This window comes from Cherax quadricarinatus, chromosome 43 (assembly GCF_038502225.1).
Source record: "Cherax quadricarinatus isolate ZL_2023a chromosome 43, ASM3850222v1, whole genome shotgun sequence".
NCBI classification, from domain to species: domain Eukaryota; kingdom Metazoa; phylum Arthropoda; class Malacostraca; order Decapoda; family Parastacidae; genus Cherax; species Cherax quadricarinatus.
In genome coordinates, this window is record NC_091334.1 from 2,404,643 (window position 1) to 2,428,835 (window position 24,193).

General features: G+C 40.2%; 1 protein-coding gene across 5 annotated transcripts in view; it reads left to right on the plus strand.

Annotated features, from left to right (window-relative positions):
- LOC128694359 (transmembrane protein 62) overlaps positions 1–24,193 on the plus strand; it is a 374,754-nt gene that overhangs the window by 250,878 nt on the left and 99,683 nt on the right. For all 5 annotated transcript variants that reach the window (XR_011393093.1, XM_070093499.1, XM_070093497.1 and 2 more), the window contains one exon: positions 19,897–20,052. Coding sequence is in view for 4 of the 5 variants with exons in the window: in XM_070093499.1 (XP_069949600.1) it covers positions 19,897–20,052 (156 nt within the window). In the remaining variant the exon portion in view is untranslated. The remainder of the gene's footprint in view (positions 1–19,896; positions 20,053–24,193) is intronic.

Below are 24,193 nucleotides of genomic sequence, written 5' to 3' on the forward strand. Positions count from 1 at the left end.
TTATTTATTAACACATTGGCAGTGGTGACCCCCCTCCCCCCAAAAAGAAAAGAAACACTTTCATCATCATTCACTCCATAACTGTCTTGCCAGAGGGATACCCACACTACAGTTAAAAAACTGCAACGTCAGCACCCCTCCTTCAGAGTGCATGCACTGTACTTCCCACCTTCAGAACTCGAGTCTGGCTTGCCAATTTTTCTGAATCCCTTAATGAATGTTACCCTGCTCACTCCCACAGCACAAGTCATAAAAACCATTCGTCTTCACTCACTCCTATCTGACACGCTCATGCACGCCTGCTGGAAGTCCAAGTCCCTCGCACACAAAAACCTCCTTTACCCCCTCCCTCCAACCTTTCCAAGAACTTTGTAAATATTTCTCCCCATTCATCACCTCACCCTTGGGCAGGAAATAAAGACCACTACAACCACCAATACCATTGAAACATCCCCAAATCTTGACCTTGGCAAGATGTTTGACTGTTTTTATTGTGAAGCGATAGCCATGCCTTGAAAAGCCACTTGGATGACTAACCCATTTGAGATGTTCCTGATAGCCCAAAAGTCAGTTTGTCATTAAACATGACATTCTTCCAATCCTCCATGTGCTGTTTACAAAAAAGCAAGGCAAGCTTTGTGTATACAGGTCTCCCTCAACATTCGTGTTTTCAACTTTCGCGGGCTTCACACGTTCGCGAATTCCCAGCCGCCAAATTCCCAGCTGCCAAATCATATTTGAATTTCCCGCCACCCGTGCGTCCCTACTACTCTTTCTCCGACCCCCACAACTGGCACCCAACCCACCCACCACTCACTCACTCACTCACTCACTCACTCACTCACTCAGTCAGTCAGTCAGTCTCCAGCCACTGTGCGAGTCGGTCTGCGTTTGTGTGGTGGTAAAAGTATGGCCTTCAAGTGAGGAGTAACCGCTATTGATGAGCCAACCCCTAAGCGCTCAAAGAAAGTTACGAATCTGGAGCAGAAGGTGAAATTGCTAGACAAGTGTAGGACAGGTAATTTGAGCAGTTCTGCCATTGGAAAATTATTCAATATAAACGAAAGCACAGTGCGCTCTATCAAGAAAAATGAGGCGAAGATAAGGGCAGCACTAGCATCTACTGCTTCTCCCTCAGCCAAGCAAGTGTCACAAGTAAGAGACAGTGTAATGTCTAATATAGAATCAGCATTATTTGTGTGGATTTCAGACCAAAATAGAAAAGGAAATCCCATAGACAGCAATTCGATTTGTGTAAAGGGAAAGACTTTGTATGATATGTTGGCTAGTGGTGAGTTTAGCACCAGTGCAGAACCTAGCCATCCTGACTTCCTAGCAAGTAAAGGATGATTTGAAAAATTTAAGAGACAGTTCTCCCTGCACAACTTGAAGATGAGTGGAGAATCAAGTTCGGCAGATTACGTTTTGGCAGCTGCATTGCCTGGTGCTTTGAAAAAAATCATTGATGAGAAGGGATGCACACCTGAGCAGGTGTGGAATATGGATGAAACAGCCCTGTATTGGAAGAAGATGCCTGCTAGGACCTTCATTGCCAAAGAGGAAAAGATTGTACCAGGGTTCAAGGCTGCAAAAGACCGATGCACATTAATGCTATGTGCTAATGCTGCTGGGCATATGATAAAGCCAGGCTTTATTTATAAATGTCCCAACCCCAAAGTACTGAAGGGATGCAGTAAGAATCTCCTTCCAGTATTCTGGATGAACAATCCGAAAGCATGGGCCACCGTCATCTGTATGGACTGGTTTCACCACTGCTTCCTGACGGAGGTACGGGCGTATCTACAAGAGAAGGGCCTCCCAAACAAAATCCTCCTGCTTCTTGATGATGATCCAGGTCACCCACCATCACTGGAGGGAATGTGTGATGATGTTGAGGTTGTGTTCATGCCGCCAAACACAACCTCCCTGAGGTTGATCAGGGTGTGATAGCTACATTTAAAGCCTACTACACACACAGGTCAATGCAAAGGCTCCACACCGTGTTGGATGTAGATCCAGATACAAGTGTCACTCGATATTGGAAGGAATTCACCATTGCTGACTGCCTCTCAATAGTGCATGATAGTGTCAAGGATTTGCAACCTCAGATGGTGAATGGTTGTTGGAGGGCTTTGTGGCCAGAGTGTGTGTGTGTGATTTTGTTGGATTTGCTCCTCAAGATGAGGTTAACAAAGCTGTGAGGAAGACTGTGGAGTTAGCAAGGCAAGTTGGTGGTGAAGGGTTTGAGGACATGCAGGAGGGTGAGGCGAGAGAACTGGTTGAAGAACATGCACTGGGCCTAAATGGTGAAGAACTGTTGGAGATTGTGCAGGCAGAGAATGAGGATGAAGAAGAGGAGAGTGTTGCTGAAGCCAATCAACCTCAAGCCTTCACCCTTGAAAAACTTGGGCAGGTGATGAGAATGACAGTGCAGCTCAAACAATTTATATACGGCATAGACCCATTGATGTTGAGGGATTTGAAGGCGATGAACGACCTTGATAAGACCATAATTCCCTACAAAACTCTGTTTGTAGATATGAAGAGGAAACGGTCTCAGTTGCCCATCACAATGTTCTTCACAAGGAAGCCTGCCACTACCCCTACTGCCTCACCCGAGGCAGTGAAGACTTAGAATCCACACACTAGTCTCATGCCATGCAGTTACACTCCATATAATCACCTCCATTCAACTGTCATCAGTAATTGCATGTAATATCAATAAAGAAATAAAGAATTTTAATTTTAATTTTTTTAACCCTTTGACTGTTTTGGTCGTATATATACGTCTTACAAGCCAGTGTTTCAGACGTATTAATACACATAAATTCTAGCGGCTTCAAATCAAGCAGGAGAAAGCTGGTAGGCCCACATGTGAGAGAATGGGTCTGTGTGGTCAGTGTGCACCACACAAAAAAAATCCTGCAGTACACAGTGCATAATGAGAAAAAAAACTGACCGTTTTTTTTGGATTAAAATGCCAACTTTGAGGTGTATTTTCGTATAGTATTTATTGTTGTATTCTTGTTTTCATGGTCTCACGTGATAAAATGGAAAACATATTACAGAAATAGAGATGATTTTGATTAGTTTCATGATGAAAACGATCTTGAAATTGAGCTCAAAGTAGAGGAAATGTTCGATTTTTACCAATGTTCAGGAGTAAGCAAATCACACCACACGTCCAATACACATCAACTGGGGAGTCTAATATTATTTCACTAGTGCACTGATATTATTTATACCATTTTTACAATAATGCAGTAGTCTGCATAACTGTAAATTTTGTATTTTTTATATGAATAAAAAATCAAAATAGAGAGCAATAGTAATATAAGAGGGGCCTAGAGACGTGACTGATGAACAGAGGACATGTTATTTTAGTGCCAAGAATGTTTACATTGTTTATTCTGGACCCTATTTTGAAATTGGTATCTCTTTTAATTTGCGTGAAATTGGCCAAATTGACAATTTCTGGCCACTTTATTGGGTAGTTCAAATTGGTGAATGGGCGGTTTCTTGTGCTCAACTGATAGAAAAAATGGAGTTCTAAAGAAATAGCAATGAGTTTGGTCAACTGGAACAACAAAATTGGTCCAAAACAGGGCTCAAAGTCGGCGAAATTGCCGATGCGTATATGTCGTTGAGACAGCTAATTTTGTGGGAGCGTAATTCAGTGAGTTTTCGACCAAATTTTGTACTTTTGGTGTCATTACCATTGGGAAAAGATTCTTGATCATTTCATAAGAAAAAATAATTTTTTTTTTCCAAAAATTTTGCGACACAGAATGACAGTTTCAGAAAGGGGCTTGCGACAGTCAAAGGGTTAATCATCACAAGTCATGAGAGTTTGTCTGCCTTACGAGTGGTGAGTGTTTTGTTTGTTCATTATTTATTAAACTACAGTATAAATAATGTCAACTCATTCATGACTGCTGATAATAATAATAATAATAATAATAATAATAATAATAATAATAATAATAATAATAAATACGAAGGTTGAAGCAGTGAGTGGTAGAGGAATCGTCAGTCAGTATGGCTTTGTTTATGCTGGAGTGAGCATTAGCCTCTCCGCTCTTCCAAACATTTCACAATAATTCATTGTGTTTGATGCTTGTTGATTGACTGTGACTGCTACATAATTAACCATGGGCCCAAAGAAACTTCTTTGGTAAAGAAACTAAGAAATGCAAAAGAATTGAAGTAAGAAATTGTACAAAAATACGAGGCAGTGGTGGAGGCAGTACAATATTTTACGATGTTCTCAGGTACGTATTTTGTGATTGTTCATGAGAACATAAGAAAGGAGGAACACTGCAGTAGGCCTGTTGGCCCATACTATTCAGGTCCTTCACAAATCCAACCCACTAACAGAATAAATGCTACCCAAGCAATAAGCTTTGAGAATTCTATTTACTCACATGCAAGTCCCACTCATATCCAACCCCTTCTTTCTTGTGTATTTCTTTCAACGTACCAGCCGTATCCCACCGTGGTGGGGTGGCCCAAAAGGAAAAATGAAAGTTTCTCCTTTCAAATTTAGTAATAAATACAGGAGAAGGGGTTACTAGCCCCTTGCTCCCAGCATTTTAGTCGCCTCTTACGACACGCATGGTTTACGGAGGAAGAACTCTGTTCCACTTCCCCATGGAGATAAGAGGAAATAAACAAGAACTAGAAAGAAAACAGAAGAAAACCCAGACGGGTATGTATATATATACAGGTCCTCCATCACAAATCCGGCATCATTGGGGCCTGTAGTGTGCCAGATTACTGAGTTTGCCAAATTACAGAGTGGTTAGGTTGGAATATACATAATAAAACTAACCAACTTGACTTGCACAATTCATTGAACATCGGCAAAAATCGAACATTTCTGCTACTTTGAGCTCAATTTCAAGGTACTTATCGTCATGAAAGCAATCAAAATCATGTCTATTTCTGTAATATATCTTCCATTCTATCAAATGAGTCCAAAAAAATGAGAATACAACCATAACCATACAAAAATATACTGCAAAGAGGCGGCTAATGGCTGAGAAGTTAACTCCCTTATTTATCGTCCGTCTTTTTTATTTTTGTTGCACGTTAAGAAGCATCTTTCCATCATACATTGCTCAAGTTTCAGTGAGATAGCCCAACAAACAATTGAGAAAAAAAAACATTTACCAAAAATCATATATGGCAAACCCAAGCCAGGTACTGGAAATAAGTCACTTAGTTTAACTTTTCTGGGTTATCCTAGGTTTTCTATACATACGCTGCTATGTATAATAATCTATGTAACTGTATTTGTGTATACCTGAATAAACTTATTTACTTCTAGTCTGTCAACTGAGTAGTACAAGAAACCACCCATTCACTTTTTTCAGCTACCCAATAAAGTGGTCAGAAATTGGCAATTTGGCCAATTTCACACAAATTTCAACAGATGCCAATTTCAAAATAGGGTCCAGAATAAACAATGCAGACATTCCTGGCACTAAAATAAAATTTTCTCTGTTCATTAGTCATGGCTACAGGCCCCTCTTATATTACTCTTGCTTACCATTTGGAATTTTTATTCACAAAAAAATAGAAGATTTACTGTTATGCAGACTGCTGCATTATTGTAATAATTGTATAAATAATGTCAAGCCATTCTTGACTCCATATTGGACTGGCAGGCAGACAGGTATTGGACGGTGACATCATTTGTTTACTCTTGAGATTCGCTAAAGAACAGAACATTTTCGCTACTGTGAGCGGAATTTCAAGGTACTTTACATCATGAAACCAATCAAAATCATACCTATTTCCGTAATACATCTTTCATTCTGTCAAATGAGACCGAAAAAATGAGAATATAACCATAACAACCATACAAAAATATACCGCTAAGCGGCCGCTAATGGCTGAGAAGTGAACTCCGCTGTTTATAGTTTGATTTCTTTCATTTTTGGTGAACGTGAAGAAGTATCTTTCCATCATACATTGCCCAAGTTTGAATAAGATAACCCAACAAACAACTGAGAAAATAATATAATAATAATAATAATAATAATAATAATAATATCTTTATTTACTACACGTACATGTACAAGGTATACAGGCCTAGCTGACATCAGTGACATACTACTATACAGAAAGCCGCTTGTTATGCTGAGTATTTCAAGAAAATTAGGTCAGTGTCCCAGGATAACACCCGCACTAGTCGTCTAAGACCCAGGTACCCATTTAGTGTTGGGTAAACATAGACAACAGGTGTAAAGAAACACACCTAATGTTTCTACCCTGACTGGGAATCGAATATTTACAAAAATCATATATGGCTAACCCAAGCCAGGTACTAAAATTAAGCCATGTTGACTTTTTTGGGTTATCCTAGGTTCTCTACACATATGCTGCTGTGTGTGATAATCTGTATAGAGAAAATAACTTTCTTGTTTCAGGTTTATGGTGCAGTATTCTCAAATCCATAAATACAAAACACCAATATGAAAAACAGTACAGAATGGGTCACATAACCAGAGACCAAACAAAACGTTACTCGTCAATCCTAACCAGCCTGATAAGAAGGGCAAAAAAATTGTATTATGAGAACAGATTATCCAACTTACGAGGTGATATAAAAAAGACCTGGAAAACCCTATCAGAAATTCTGGGAACAAAAAAGATATCACGAAATAGCGAAATAAAATTAGCAAAATCAGATGAACCCCAACTCCCACCAACAGAAACAGCAAACAGACTCAATGATTTCTTCTCCACTATAGGACAAAACCTTGCCAATAAAATCCCAAGCTCAGATACCCCACCAAATGACTACCTCACCGGCAACTACCCGAACACACTGTTCCTAGCTCCGACTAACCCATACGAAGTCTCCCTTATTATCAACGCACTAAAAAACAAGGCAGGAGATTTAAATACCTTACCACCCTTTATATACAAAAAAGTGTCAAGTGCTGTCACCAATCATTGCAACACTCTTTAACATATCCATTGAATCCTCCACCTTCCCTACAGTACTCAAAATAGCAAGGGTCACCCCGATCCACAAAGGAGGAGACCAAACAGAGTTGAATAACTATAGGCCAATATCCAGCTTACACCCTCTCTCAAAAATCTTCGAAAAATTAATTCATTGCTAGGGCTAAAAGTAAGCAGGTTAAAAAATAAATTGAGAAAAAGAGATTGGAATGACTTACTCAGCAAGTAGCGCCACCAAACAGTACCAGCAGGTTGGTGTGGCGACCCTGGAAATTTAAAATTATGCTAGCCAAAATTAGTGCCAAATAACTGAAGGAACCGAATAACTGATTGCCGGATTTGTGATGGCAGACCTGTATATGCTTGTTCATGTATGTGTAGTGTGACCCAAGTGTCAGTAGAAGTAGCAAGATGTACCTGGAATCTTGCATGTTTATGAGACAGCAAAAAGACACCAGCAATCCTACCATCATGTAAAACAATTACAGGCTTTCGTTTTACACTCACTTGGCAGGACGGTAGTACCTCCCTGGGTGGTTGCTGTCTACCAACCTACTACCTACAACTTATGTATTTATCCAACCTAAATGTGAAGCTACCCAAGGTTTTAGCTTTGATAGGACCTTGGGTAGCTTTAAAAAGAGATTGGACAAATATATGAGTGGGAGGAGCATGTATGTATATACATACATTATTTTATTATATTATTTTATTATATTTCCCCACAATATATTGGGGCACAAAACATTCGCGATTTTTCAACATTTGGGAGGCTCTTGATCCCCTAACCCTCGCGAATGTTGAGGGAGACCTGTACTGATTGTGATAAGGGGTTTCTTGGTAGCCCTCTGACATGGCATCATTCGATCCTTTAGCAGCCGATGTTGGATAATGCACACAGCCGCTTCTCTCAGGACATCAGGAAGCTTATTCTTTAGTTCCTGAGCAGTAATTATAGGTTTAGCTTATCTTCCTTCTTCAGGAGAGCTTCAGCACATAGGGTAGTCTTCCTGGTTCACCTAGACTTTCTTGTCCTAATGGGAGAGTGGTGCAATCAGGCAGGTTGCTTGCAATTTTTTTTCTAGTTCTAAATAGACTATGAGGTACATCCCAGCTGCTCAGCAGAATCCTTCACAAGGATTTCCTTGAGAGTGATAACATGAGTTCTTCATATAAAGCATCCACTGACCCATTGTTATCCACAGGAACAACTGAAAACAGCAGCAACAGTAGACAGTTGAGCAGTGCAAAAAAAAAAAAAAAGATAGTGAGCAATACCTCCATCTAAGATGAACTGTGGGCTACTGAGAACCTTGCACTTCTGCCTTGTGTTTGCCTGACTCGGAGGGATGCCAGGCATATGACTATTGTATTTTTTTTTTTATATATATCTGCTGTCTCCCAACAAGGCAGGGTGGCCCAGAAAAGAAAAACTTAGATCATCATTCACTCCTTTACTGTCTTGCCAGACGCGTGCTTGCACTACAGTTATAAAACTGCAACATTAACACCCCTTCTTCAGAGTGCAGATGCCGTACTTTCCATCTCCAGGACTCAAGTCTGGTCTGCCAGTTTCCTTGAATCCCTTCATAAATGTTACCTTGCTCACACTACAACAGCATGTTAAGTCCTAAAAACCATGCGTCTCCATTCGCTCCCATCTAACATGCTCACGCATGCTTGCTGGAAGTCCAAGCCCCTCGCACACAAAATCTCCTTTAACCCTTTGAGGGTTTTCGTCGTACTAGTACGTCTTACGCGTAGGGGTTTTTGACGTACTAGTACGCATAAATTCTAGCGGCCTCAAATCTCGCGCGAAAAGGCTGATAGGCCTAGGTGTGAGAGAATGGGTCTGCGTGGTCAGTGTGCGCGGTAGAAAAAAAATCTGGGACCCAGTGGTGCATTGTGGGAATGCCCTCTTAGTAAACAATGTCCACCATGCCTCGCGGTAAGAAGCTCCTCACTCCTCGGCGAATTGGGACACTTTTGTTCCCCAGTGACAGTTCTAATAGTGATGGAAGTGCCAGTGAAGATGAGTTTCATGGTTTTAGTGAGGTTTTGACCGAAACTAATGACCATAATATCGGTAATAGTGAAGAAAACCCAGACGACCCTCAGCCTTCCACCTCTGGTGCTGGGCCCTCGTGTTCACGTTCAGTTGTTCCAGAACCCAAGAGGAAACTTCTATTTTCCCAAATCCCAGACTCAGATGAGAGCATGGGTGATGATAGTGATAGTGAATATGAACTACAAGCTCTTCAAACTAGTTCCAGTAGTGATAGTGAAGTGCAATATTCCCCAGTGAAGCGTCAGTATATACGACGATATATGCGCTCTGGAAGTGTGCCATATGTTATACCAAGGGGAAGGAGTGTATCTCGGAGTACATCCCGTGGCTGTACAACAGGAACAGACAGTGAAAATGACGAAGATACTGTTGCAATTGGGATGGAAAATGTGCGTGGTGGTAGTGGTGCCGGCGGTGAGGCACCAGCAGTGGGCCATGCTGCCACCCACGCTGCCAGCCACGCCGCTGCCTCAGCTGATCTAGAACAAAGGCCACCATCCCCCACTCCCCCACCACACCAGCCTCCACAACCACAACCTCCACAACCACAACCTCCACAACCACAACCACCTGTCATTGTCCAGTACCCACCAGCAGACCGCACCTGGGATTGGCAGGAAGCTGTCAATTTTGTTCCAAATCCCCACCAGTTTGATGGCAGCCAAAGTGGAATACGGCCATCTTGTGCACTTGGGAACAATGCCACTGAACTGGAATGTTTCGAGTTATTCTTTGACGAACCACTGATGAAAAGTATTGTCATGGAAAGCAACACATACTACGAGTACACCATGGCAAACACAATACTTTCACCAAAATCACGTCTACACCAATGGAAGGAGGCAACTGTGGCTGAGATGTATCTTTTCTTTGCCACAATAATGCTTATGCCACATGTGTATAAGCACAAAGTGAAATCATACTGGTCAACAGACCCCCTGATTGCAACACCAGGTTTCAGTGATATAATGCCAGTGAATCGATTTGTGCTAATGTTACGTATGCTTCACTTCTCAGATAAAACCAGGCCTGACAGAACTGACAGGTTATATAAGATTAGGAATGTGTTTGTGTATCTGAAACAGAAATTCAGTACTCATTTTTATCCCTTCAGGAAGCTTGTAATTGACGAGTCTTTGATTCTGTTCAAAGGAAGACTCTCTTTCAAGCAGTACATACCAAGCAAGAGGAAACGCTTTGGTATAAAGTTGTTTGTGCTTTGTGATTGTTACAGTGGTCTGGTATTGGATATTATTGTGTACACTGGAAGTTATACATTGCAAAATACCAGGAAGTTATTGGGCATCTCAGGTGACGTGGTTCGAACAATGATAGAACCATACCTTGGTAAGGGGCATATATTATATACAGATAACTGGTACACAAGCCCCTCACTCAGTGATTTTTTGCGAGTGAACATGACAGATGTGTGTGGCACAGTGCGTGCAAATCGAAAACATATGCCCAGGTTTGATGCTGGCACTCGCAGAGGTGAGGTGCAGGCGTTTGCTGCCAATGACATCATGGCATTTCGGTGGCATGACAAACGAGATGTCACACTGTTGTCATCAATTCACCCTAATGAAATGGCAGACAGTGGCAGGCAGCATAGAGAGAGAAATGAACCCATTCTAAAACCTGCAGCTGTGATTGATTACACCTTCAACATGCGTTCAGTGGACAAATGTGACATGCAGATTGGGTTTGCTGATTGTGTTCGCAAGAGTTATAAGTGGTACATCAAACTGTTTTTCCATCTTCTGGACATTTCCATGCTCAATGCTTATAATATGTATAAGATGAGCACCAGAAACAAACCACAGTACGGCGAATTCTGTTTGTCTGTCATCAGACAAATAGTATTCAAGTACCAAGGAAATGCACCTGCAATTGACCGCCCACCAAATTATCAACAACTACCTGCTCGTCTGAAGCATGGTGATCACTTCCTGGTAAAACTGCCTGCTACTGCTTTGAAGAAAAAGGCTCAGAAGAGGTGTTACGTCTGTTCACATACAAAAAAACGCCCACGACAACGCAGAGACACTCGTTTTATGTGTGAGGAGTGCAAAACTCCACTGTGCATGACACCATGTTTCAAAGAGTTCCACAGGCTGCAGAACTTCTAGAAACATGTCCTGTGACTGTATATGTGTATATAAAATATAGAAAAATAGTAATAAACAACGTTTCATATTGTTTGTTTGTGTAAATATTTTCTGTAAACAAAATAATGACAATAGTGTTTACGCCCTTATTGTGTAGTATTGAAAAAGAAATAACTTACAAAATACTGATCATGTTGGCCTCAGAGGCCATAAAAGTTACTCAGAAAAAGAAAAATTGAAAAAAAATTGAAAATAGTACATAAAAAAGTAAATAGAAAAATACCGGGTGACGGCAGTCGGCGATGTTACCATATGTTGTTCAATTTTGGCAAATTTCACACCTCCATATCTCGGTAAGTATTGACGTTAAAATTTTTTTGTTTAGCCTATAATGTTTAGAAAAAAATACTCTATTTTTTCATAAGAAAAAATAATTTTTTTTTTTTTTGAAATTTGGCCGACCCTGAGAACGAGTTTCGGAGAGGGCCTGTCGACCCTCAAAGGGTTAAACCCCTCCCTCCAACCTTTCCTAGGCTGACCCCTACCCCTCCTTCCCTCCACTACAGATTTATACTCTTTGTCATTCTATTTCCTTCCATCCTCTCTACATGTCCGGACAACCTCAACACCACCACCTCAGCCCTCTGAATGATAGTTTTTGGTAATCCCGCACCTCCTCCTAATTTCCAAACTATAAATTCTCTGCATTATATTCACACCACACATTGCTCTCAGACATGACATCTCCACTGCTTCCATTCACCACCCATGTTTCACACCCATATAAGAGTGTTGGTATAACTATACTCTCATATATTCCCCTCTTTGCTTCCATGGACAATGTTCTTTGTCTCCACAGACTTCTAGGTGCCCCACTCACCTTTTTCCCATCATCAGTTGTATGATTCACCTCATCTTTCATTGACCCATCTGCTGACACGTCCACTCCTAAATATCTGAATACATTCACCTCTTCCATACTTTCTCTCTCCAATCTGATATCTAATCTTTCATCACCTAATTTTTTGGTTATCGTCATCACCTTACTCTTTCCTATATTCACTTTGAATTTTCTTCCTTTACATACCAAAACTCATCCACCAACCTCTGCAGCTTCTCTTCAGAATCTTCCAAAAGCACAGTGTCATCAGCAAAGAGCAACTGTAACAACTCGCACTTTGTGTTAGATTCTTTATCTTTTAACCCCACACCTCTTGCCAACACCCTCGCATTCACTTTTCTTACAACCCCATTTATAAATATATTGAACAACCATGGTGACTTCACACATCCTTGTCTAAGACCTACTTTTACTGGGAAATAATCTCCCTCTCTCTCTCCTACATACTCTAACCTGAGCTTCACTATCCTCATAAAAACTCTTGACTGCTTTCAGTAACCTACCTCCTATTCTGTACATTTGCAACACCTGCCACATTGCTCTCCTATCCACCTTGTCATATGCCTTTTCCAAATCCATAAATGCCACAAAACCCTCTGCCCTTATCTAAATACCTAGTATTTAACTGTAAACTCTTGGTCTACCCTGTCTAAAGCCTCCTTATTCATCTGCTCTCTCCTACTCTCTGTCTTACTCTTAATTCTTTCAATAGTAACTCTACCATACACTTTACCAGTATGCTCAACAGACTTCTTCCCCTATATTTTTTGCACTCTTTTGTCCCCTTTACCTTTATACAAAGGAACTGTGCCAATCCTTAGGTACCTTACCCTCTTCCATACATTTATTAAATAAAAATACCAACCACTCCAAAACTATATCCCCGTGTGTTTTTAACATTTTTATCTTTATCCCATCAATCCCAGCTGCCTTACCCTCTTTAATTCTACCTTCTTCTTCTTCTGATGACCAGAGCTTTGGTAAGATGGGTAAGGAAGAAGGATGGGTAAGGATGGAAATATTGGAAAAGGGTGGGAGGGGGGAGAGAGGTAGGATATAAAAGGTAAGTGGCCCAACCACTTTGGTGTAATTTAAAAAGGGTATGTGAAATGATAAGATATTCTTTAAGGGGTATAATACTAACCCATCAGAGTCACATAGATATAACAGATATATAAGTACATGACTCTGAATTGGTAGTAATCATACAAGTTGCAATTGCTTTTTTTTTTTTTTTTGGCGATTGCACAACGGATATTTATGCGACAATGAAGGCAATAATTTTCTGGCCAGTTTTTGGAATTACATGACAATGGCTTCTGCAGGTGGTGTCCAGCCATGGTAAATAGCATAATTTTTATATTAGATTGTTATAAGATGTCTCCCTAATTGGGGGCGATGATTTTCTTAGTATACATAGAAGGGTTCTGGTGCTACCCAATCTTCTTCATCAGGGAGGTTGCTCAAAATCATGGGTCGATGGTAATCATCTTTATGTATAAAACAACGGACCCTCTGTGGGAGAGTCGTTCTTTGAGTCCTGTGAGGAGGAGTATTGATTATATAATCCGTGGTATTTACCACTTGTATAGGATGTTCTCTATCTGGCATGTATAGTTCTTGCATTGAATAGAGTTGTTTCTTTTTTAGAGTGTCGAGGCGTACATTTATGGCAGTAATATCTTGTTGTATGTGTAAATCTGCCATTTTAACTCTGTCTCTCCTCCTGGTATCGGTAATGAAGCGAAGAGCTCTATTCTGGACCCTTTGTAGCCGTAGCATGTTGGTCTTTGTTGTTAATGACATTGGGACACAAGGGTATTCGAGTATTGGTCTTATTATCATTTTATACAGATGTTTTTTGACATGTTGAGGGGCTTGATTGAATCGAAAGAGACTGCTAAGACCGGCTTTGGCTATGTTGATCTTTTTAGTTACATGAGATGTTGAGTGGAGCAGCCTGTCTATTTCATATCCCAAGATCTTGTTAGGGTTTCTAATGACTACAGGTGTACCTCTGATGGAGATACCCCCTTTATCTTCAATTGTTGATGCAAAACATCCTATCGTGCTAACAAGGACCTTGTCAGGATTAGTCGTAATTCTCCATTTCTTTTCCCAATTAGATGTTCGATGAAGTTCAATATTCATTTTTTCTATGACTCTCTCATACTTGTATTTTCCTGTTACCGGAGTTGATGAGACGACATGAATAACATCATCTGCAAACTGTGTCACAATTGTATCATTAAACTCTGGTTGAGGAAGGTCATTCACATAAATGTTGAACAGAAGTGGACTGAGACAAGAACCTTGTGGGACACCAGCTGTCGGTATAAAAGGCTCTGCCGACCTGCCATGAAAGGTGGGAATGATTTTTCTTTGAGTTAAGAAATTATATACAGGAAGGCCCCGCTTTACGGCGTTTCACTTTACGGCGTTCCGCTAATATGGACATTTCAAATTATGACCAAAACTCGCTATACGGCTCCCCCCACCTGACTTTCTAATACGGTCACCGCGCCCCACCCTGTTTGTTTACATTCTCCATGAGTTCAGTAAGCACTAAGTCTCTCCATTTTGTCTGGAAACTCCAAAATTTCAAATGTTTTTAAAAGTTATTTCATATTTTATATATACTCTGATAATTATACTTATGTATACCTGTACCTAAATAAACTTACATACTGTGCTGGCATGCAGGTACACATTAAAATTGGTAAGTGTCTTTTGTCTCCAGACGTCATATTAGTAATGATAATAATAATCATCGAGTCATTTAAATGTCGTATATTACGTTAATATACACATTTTCATTAATCCATCCATGATATTTTTTCAAAATTATATAATAAACACGATGCATAACATATAAATAAGATAAATACACCCCACAGTAGAATAAATAAACATAAATGTGAGATGTGGTAGCAGACGACTTGCACAAGTGACGCCATATTAGAAATAATAATAATAACAATACTCACCGAGTCTCATTAAATGTCGTATATTACGTTAATATACACATTTTCATTAATCCATCCATGATATTTTTTTTCAAAATTATATAATAAACACAATACATAACATAAAAAGATGATAAATACACCCCACAATAGAATAAATAAACATAAATATAAGATGTGGGAGCCACATAACTTGTACAAGTGACGGCAAGAATAACATTTTCTCTAATCTAACATAAGAGAAAATGTGTTACTGGGGGTAACTGTAGAAAATTATGTGAAAGATGTCACAATCTCTGTTTGTCAGTACTATATCTGGTGTCCCTGGATGAGGTCCAATGTACGATTTGAAGAATGGGCCTTGAAATGACTAAGTTTCTAGCTGTCATGATATTAAAGAGTTGTTGTCCTTTTAAGTCACCCAGTGGAATACCAGCTCCACAGTTGAAGAGGGCAGGGTGATGAGCATTAAAATCTCCCGCTAGAATTGTTGGAATATTTCTGCTTAATATCCTATGTAGAGGAATTGACTCTAAATATTGTTGTCTCGGGGGAAAATATCCAGTTCCTATCACTAGTTGTCCATGAGACGTTGTCATTTCTATTGCAAGAATGTTATCTTCATCAACATGAATATTTTTAAATGTATAGCCTAATTTAACTAAGATGGCTACACCACTAAAGGGTCCTCTCGATTTCTCCACAGTACAGTAACCACGTAATTTAATATGTTGATCAACTCTTGCAGCTGTCTCGTTCAAAAGTATAACATCGGGATTGTAATTATGTAGTTCAACCTCAAGAAGGTAACGGTTATTAAAGAAATGTTTAACATTAAGTTGGAAAATTGTAATCCCCATTATTTCTTGCACTTCACTCGTGTACTGCTGTCTGAACGCCTGCAAGTAATGTCACGTGTTGTATCCACATTATCCCTGCTGGACTCGTCAAGGGGAGGAGGGAACTTTTGCGTAGGTTCTTGTGTATTAAAAATGCCATCATCTTCACTAGAGGTGGTAATATTAACAGACTCATTAGAATCGTTAGAGTTATCATCAGAAAACTGAGGTATGTTATTCCCAGTTACAGGAAGCAGAGGCTCATGAGAGGTAATGGGAGACTGAGGAGGCTCCAAGGGAAAATTAGGTAGGCAAGGTGAGTTACCCTGGGAAAGTTCCTGTTCAACAGGATCAGCTACAATAGCGGGAGAGTAGGCACCAATTTCTGGGGCATTGTTATGTTCAGGTTGAGGGGAGTTGACAACCTGGGTATGCGAGGTGGGTGGTCTCTGAGCCAGGGATGACTTAGGCTTATTTTTAGATGTAGAGTAGGGTACATACTTCTGGGATAGTGATGGGAGTGATCCCATTAGCCATTAACAGATCATTCAAAACCTGAGAGCAGAGTTGAATGTCACCACCTGCTATGTCTTTGGTCATCATATACATTAGTTGCGCTCTCGTCATATCCCCGGCTGTGGATACCTGAGACATAGATGAGACTGAACCTTGTTGTTGCGTTTGTGTATGTTGTAGGTGAGGGTTAGATTGGGGCGCTCCAAGAGGGGCAGAATTCCAAACATTGGAACCATTGGTCGAGACCTGAGGAGTCCCACTTGTTCCAGGCAGAGCTGGGAAGGAAGTTTGGGACATCGTTGGTGGTGCCTGGGGAGTGGTCTTCTTTGAATTGGACAGTTTCTTGGCTTCAGTAATTTTCTGCATTTCCTTTTTCCTTTCAGGACAAATAGCAGAAACAGCATGATGTTTTCCGTTGCAGAGGACACATTTGGGTGTATTTTTATTATTACAATCTATTCCCACTGCCTCACAAACTTCCTCCACACTCACAACTGGCTCTTCCTCTTTCCTACAAGATGTTATTTCTCTTTGCCCTATTCACGAAATCACAATTTCCCTATCTTCATCAACATTTAACAATTCCTCAAAATATTCCCTCTATCTTCCCCATACCTCTGAGTCTCCATTTAATAACTCTCCTCTTCTATTTTTAACTATCAGAGCCATTCATTCCCTAGGCTTCCTTAACTTATTAATCTCACTCCAAAACTTTTCCTTATTTTCACCAAAATTTGTTGATAACATCTCACCCACTCTCTCATTTGCTCTCTTTTTACATTGCTTCACTCTCTTAACCTCCCTTTTTCTCTCCATATACTCCTCCCTCCTTGCATCATCTCTACTTTGTAGAAACCTCACATACGCTAACTTTTTTTCCCTTACTACTCTCTTTACAGCATCATTCTATCAGTCGCTCTTCTTCCCTTCCGCTTCCACTTTCCTGTAACCACAAACTTCTGTTGAACACTCTAACACTACATTCTTAAACTTACCCTGTACATCTTCAACCCCATTGCCTGTACTCTCACTAGCCCATCTATCCTCCAATAGTTGTTTGTATCTTACCCTAACTGCCTCCTCCTTTAGTTTATATACCTTCACCTCTCTCTTACTTGCTTCTTTCATTTTCCTACTTTAGCATTTAGGTCCCCTACCACAATTACTCCCTCACTTGGTTCAAAAGTTCATACACACTGACTTAACCCTTTGACTGTCGCTACCCCCAATCCTGAGGTGTCTCCTGGTGTCGCAAAATTTAAAAAAAAAAAAAATTCTTATGAAATGATAGAGAATCTTTTCCCGATTGTAATGACGCCAAAAAAACGAAATTTGATGGAAAACTGACGGAATTACGCTCTCGCGAAGTTAGCGACCTCGGCGCTGTTTACAAATCGGCGATTTCGCCCACTTTGAGCCCTATTTTCGGCTAATTCCATTGTTCCAGTCGACCAAACTCATAGCTATTTCTTTAGAACTCCATTTTTTCTATCGATTGAGTACAAGAAACTGCCCATTTACCGATCTCAACTACCTAATAATGTGGTCAGAAATTTGCAATTTGGCCAATTTCACGAAAACTAAAAAATATGACAATTTCAAAATAAGGTCTAGAATGAACAATGCAGACATTCCTGGCTCTAAAATAACATTTTCTTTGTTCATCAGTCATGTCTCCAGGCGCCTCTGATATTACTCTTGCTTTCTATTTTGAATTTTTATTCAAACAAAAAATTGAAGACTTACTATTATGCAGACTACTGCAATACTGTAATAATTGTATAAATAACATCAACTCATTCATGACTGCATATTAGAATGGCTAGTTGGACATTTATTGGACAATGGCATCATTTGTTTACTTTTGAACATTAGCAAAAATCAAACATTTCCCCTTCTTTGAGCTCCATTTCTAGGTTCTTTTTATAGTAAAATCAATCAAAATCACCTCTATTTCTATAATATGTTTTCCATTCTATGAAATGAGACCAAGAAAACGAGAATACAACCATAAATACTATACGAAAATAGACCACAAAGTCGGCATTTTAATTAAAAAAAAAGGTCGGAGTTTTTTTTTTCGCATTATGCACTGCATGCTCCAGGATTTTTTTTATATGGTGCACACTGACCACACAGACCCATTCTCTCACATGTGGGCCTACCAGCTTTCTCCTGCTTGATTTGAAGCCGCTAGAATTCATGAGTATATATACGTCAAACACGGTACCTCGTAAGACGTATACATGTATATACGGCCGCGACAGTCAAAGGGTTAACATCTCCCAAAATCTCTCTCTCCTCTACACTCCTCTCTTCTCCAAATCAAATCAAGTTTATTGTCTATAAGGATTACAATGCTGAGTTTACAGAATTTGGATATTGTGTGGTTTATGTGTTTTAAAATACTAATTACAGAGGGGGCCACTAGAACACCTAGCATGGCTAGGCATTTCGGGCAGGCTTTGATTAATTCTTATCTTTAAAATATTACAAATTATGAGGTAAGTTGGTATTATGGCTAAGTGACTAAATACTAGTTTGTTAGTGTAGCAATGTGAATGCTTTTGTTTTTGCTTTTGACCCCCTTTTTGCATCTGACATTTATTATAACCCACATAATCCTTGAATTTATACATTTATATTCCATCTTCTCCTTCCATAACTGATCTTTCAACATTATTGCTACTCCTTTCCATAGCTCTAACTCTCTGATACTCCTGACTTAATCCCATTTATTTCTTCCCACTGACTCGCCTACCCCCTTCAGCTTTGTTTTGCTTAGAGCTAGGACATCAAGCTTTTTTCATTCATAACATTAGCAGTCATCTCTTTCTTATCTACACTACATCCATGCACATTCAAGCATCCCAGTTTTATAAAGTTTTTCTTCTCTTTTTTTTTAAGGATTTTCTACAGGAGAAGGTTACTGCCCATTGCTACCGGCATTTTAGTCGCTTCATACGTCACGCATGGCTTACATAGGAAAGATTCTTTTCCACTATTGTATATCTTAATTAATTCTCTCAGCATAGTTAGAGACGAAAGAAATGTTTGGTACAGTAGACAGTCAGATAAGAGTAGTTAAATTCTTGAAAAGGGCACGTAATAAAAATTTGTGTAAACTGAACTGAAGACCATATGGGAAAAATAGGGTTATGCTCATTAGATGCTCCCTGTAAAACAAACCAGATATTTTATTGGTCAAAATTGCAGAAAACAATGATGATGACAATGTAATGGAAGGTCGATGTGGCAATGTGTGTCAAAGATGCTGCAACCACATCTGTTAGAAGACAGGCACTTTATTGTTGGAGGATAATCTTAATTGTGATGTCAGCACACTGCGGGAAAGACAGTGACTGAATGAATGATGGTGAATGGGTTTTTTCTGGGTCACCATGCCGTGACAGGACACCGCCGTTGAAGTAAAAAAAAAAAACTATGTACCTAATAAAGGTCTTTTACTTCATTCTTTCAAATATTCTTTACTGTTAAATTAATGAATTTGTTTTTCTTGCAGTTTTCGTGTAGCTGCACTAGACCATGGAATGTTTTCTTTCACTGATGTGAAGCACAGCACTTGGCCCATCATCCTTGTTACAAACCCTAAACATGCACTGTATGCCATGAAGCACCATGAACCACTGCACTTAATTCAAGATTCAACACACATCAGGTCTGTTCACTTACCCAGTACATTGCCTAGCTTGAAGAAGGTAACTAAACTGATATAATGGATATAGATCTGCTCATAAACTCGACATAGGACATTTAGAGTATAAAATTTTTAACACTGTACTATAGTAAAAAAATTATGATGGATACAGGTTACAGTACTATGGCTGGAAAAATTTAGAATTTGCCAACAAATCAGAGATGAAATTAAATTATTTTGACCAATCCTAGACTATTATTGAGTCAGAAATGAGAGGAAAAAAAGAAGAAAAGCCATAATTCTCCCCACTTCTCTCTCAATTCCAACTTGAAAGTGGTTCTGGATGGACCAAAAATAGGTATATTTGTTTTATCTCTAATTGGCGAGTTGTGGAGAATTGATACTATTTTGTTTTAGTGGCTACAAGAGCACTTATATAAGTATTAACTCTAGCCTGGTAGAGAACTTAATGTGATGCTGCTGCTGCAGAGATTCCATAGTTATGTGAAGGTGGGTAACTGCTGATACAATAAAAGATAAAATTTTAATCATTTGTTCTGAAGAAACTGTGTTCAGGTTGATGCAAGTTTCCCCCCAAAAATAATTATCTGTTGTGAATACAGTTGATGAAAATGATGATTTTGTTTATTAAATTATTAACCTCAGTGTTAATAACCCTGGATAATCCAAGAAAGTCAATCTGTTTGACTTATTTTCATTAGGCTTCTTAGGCTGTTCTCTGGGTACCTAGGTACCTATTTACTGTGAGATGAGCAGGGGTAGCAATAGTGTTACAAGGCTAGTGCATGTGTCTTGTCATGTTTAAAATCAATCAAAAGATCATTTTAATGTCCTTCAAGGTAGCATCTGGCCCGTTTTCTTTTTCTGAATTTTATCAGTGACATATGTAAGGCCACCTAGCATCTGAAACCTGTCTCTCTGCTGACAATGCAATCTCTTTTATATCAGGCCCAGATCCTGTGTCATTAAATCCCATAAAGAATTAAGAATTTTTAAAAGTCTACTTACTTTTTAGTTTTTAATAAGACTGAGTTTGATGGGGTTGTTGAGGTGGTTTGGTCATTTAGAGAGGATGGAGCAAACTAGGATGACTTGGAGGGTGTAGAAATCTGTAGTGGAGGGGAGGAGGGGTAGGGGTCATCCTAGAAAAGGGTGAAGGGAGGGGTATAAGAGGTTTTGTGTGCAAGGGGCTTGGACATACAGCAGGCATGTGTGATCATGTTAGATACGAGTGAATGGAGACGAATGGTTTTCGGGACCTGACGAGCTGTTGGAGTGTGAGCAGAGTAATATTTTGTGAAGGGATTCAGGGGAAACTAGTTAACCAGACTTGAGTCCTGGAGGTGGAAAATACAATGTCTGCACTTTAACTGTTTCACTGTAAGTCCCCTAATATTATGGCTTGCAAGCCAGTGTTAGTCCTATAATACTATGCCAAAATTCTAGTGGCTTCAAATCTAGCAGGAGAAAGCTGGTAGCCCTACATGTGAAAGTTAAGACACATGTGCAACATCTGGTTATCTTTATTGTAGACATTTTGCCATCCAGTGGCTTTATCAATACAGATTCTAGGACATAACTAGAAGACAGTAGAACTGTATACAGAAGATGAGGTAATCAGTCCCTCAGCCTTGGAGGTGGTGTGGAGACCACCGTGGTCATAGAGATTCTGGAACACAGGCAAGGAGACTGGCGCTTATATAGGTATCAGCAGAATGAATGTGTAGCAGATGAGGGCATAGTCACTGGTAGGTGGGATTCCCCAGTGGAGGTAGGTCATACCCAAGGGGATGAGTTAGTTGTAGTAGCTGTGAAGGTCATGTAGATGTCCCCTGAACCAAGATTCCACGATGTTGCAGTGTCTGACAAGTTGTGCAAGAAAGGTATACGATACTGACAAGATGAAAGTTAAGAGACATGCGCAGCATCTGGTTATCTTTATTGTAGACGTTTTGCCATCCAGTGGCTTTATCAATACAGATTCTAGGACATAACCAGGAGAAAGCACGACTAAGGGACAATCCAGAGTACCGGAGAGCATATCTTGAACGAGACACAACATAAGAAGAAAGTAAGATACTGAAAGAGAGGGCATAAAGATGCAAGAAGGAACGAAAGGCAATTGCGGAGTTAAGCAGGAGAACACAGATCCAGGTGCAAGAGCAAACGCAAACTCCTCCAGAACCACCCACAAAAGGAATCCAACCACGGCAACCCCAATACAACTGAACAGTCTAAACCAAAGCCTTCACACTGTACCCTCTGCCCCCACCCTTTCATCACAAACTAAATAACAAAAAAAGGCACAATACCGTGACTGGAATGATACACAAATAACCTGCACATAGAAGAGAGGAGCTTACGACTACATTTCGATCCGACTTGGACCATTTATAAAGTCACCATTTACAAGTCTGACCAAAACATCATCATAAGCTCCTTTCTTCTATGTGCAGGTTATTTGTGTATCATCACAAACCCCACCCCCACAGCAACCCCCCATAGGCCCCCCACCAGGGCTCCTACTCCCCCAACACCACCATTCTCGCCAGACTACAATTTTAGAAAAGAAGTTGAAGGTTTAGTATATGAACGCAGATGGAATAACAAATAAATGTGAGGAGTGCCATGAAAGAATCAGGAAGGCGTCCCCAGACATCATAGCAGTCACAGACATGAAACTCGCTGGGACAATAACAGATGCAATCTCCCCAACCGGATATCAGATCCTGAGGAAAGATAGGAGGAGCAGAAGGGGAGGAGGAGTTGCACTGCTTGTTAAAAACCAATGGGGATTTTAGGAAATAGAAGGAATGGATGAGATTGGAGAAAGGGATTACATAGTAGGTACAGTTTAGTCTGAGGGACATCAGGTAGTCATTGCAGTTATGTATAACCCACCACAGAACTGCAGGAGGCCAAGAGAGGAATATGAAGAGAGCAACAGAACAATGGTGGACACACTGGCTGAGGTGGCCAGAAGAGTTCACACAAGTAGAGCAAAGTTACTGGTTATGGCCAGTTTCAACCACAAGGAGATTGATTGCTAAAACCTGGTGCCACTTGGGGGGTCCCAAACATGGAGAGCCAAGATGATGGATATGGCACTGGAAAACCTCATGCATCAACATGTTATGGACACTACCAGAGAGAGAGGGGAGGATGAACCAGCAAGACTGGACCTCGTGTTCACCCTGCATAGCTCAGACATTGAGGACATCACATATGAAAGGCCCCTTGGAGCTAGTGATCACATGGAGAGGGTAACAGGAGTAGAATGGGAAAAGCCAAACTATAAAAGGGGGGACTACACAAGTATGAGGAACTTTCTACAGGAGGTTCAGTGGTAAAGAGAATTGGTAGGAAAGTCAGTAAATGAAATAATGGACTACATAACAAAATGCAAGGAGGCAGAGGTAAGGTTTGTTCCCAAGGGCAACAGAAATAATGGAAAGACCAGAACTAGCCCTTGGTTTATCTGAAGGTGTAGGGAGGCAAAAGCTAAGTGCACTAGAGAATGGAAAAAAGTACAGAAGACAAAGGATCCAGGAAAATAGAGATTAGTCGAAGAGCCAGAAATGAGTATGCTCAGATAAGGAGTGAGGCCCAGTGACAGTATGAAAACAACATAGCATCGAGAGTCAAGTCTGACTTGAAACTGTTGTATAGCCACATCAGAAGGAAGACAACAGTTAAGGGCCAGGTAATCAGGCTGAGGAAAGAAGGTGGGAAGCTCACAAGAAATGACCAAGAAGTATGTGAGGAGCTCAACATGAGATTTAAGGCAGTATTTACAGTGGAGACAGAAAGGACTCTGAGAAGAAAGAACAGAGGGATACACCAACAAGGAATATACATACCAGCAAGTGTTGGATGAAATACGCACAACCAAGGAGGGGAAGAAGCTGCTAAGTGACCTTGATACCTCAAAGGTGGTGGGACCGGACAACATCTCTCCGTGGGTCCTTAGAGAGGGAGCAGAGATGCTGTGTGTGCTGCTAACCACAATTTTCAACACATCCATTGAAACTGGGCAGCTACCTGAGGTATGAAAGACGGCAAATATAGTCCCCATTTTTAAGAAAGGAGATGGAAACGAGGCTGTAGACCAGCATCACTGATGTGTATAGTATACAAAGTC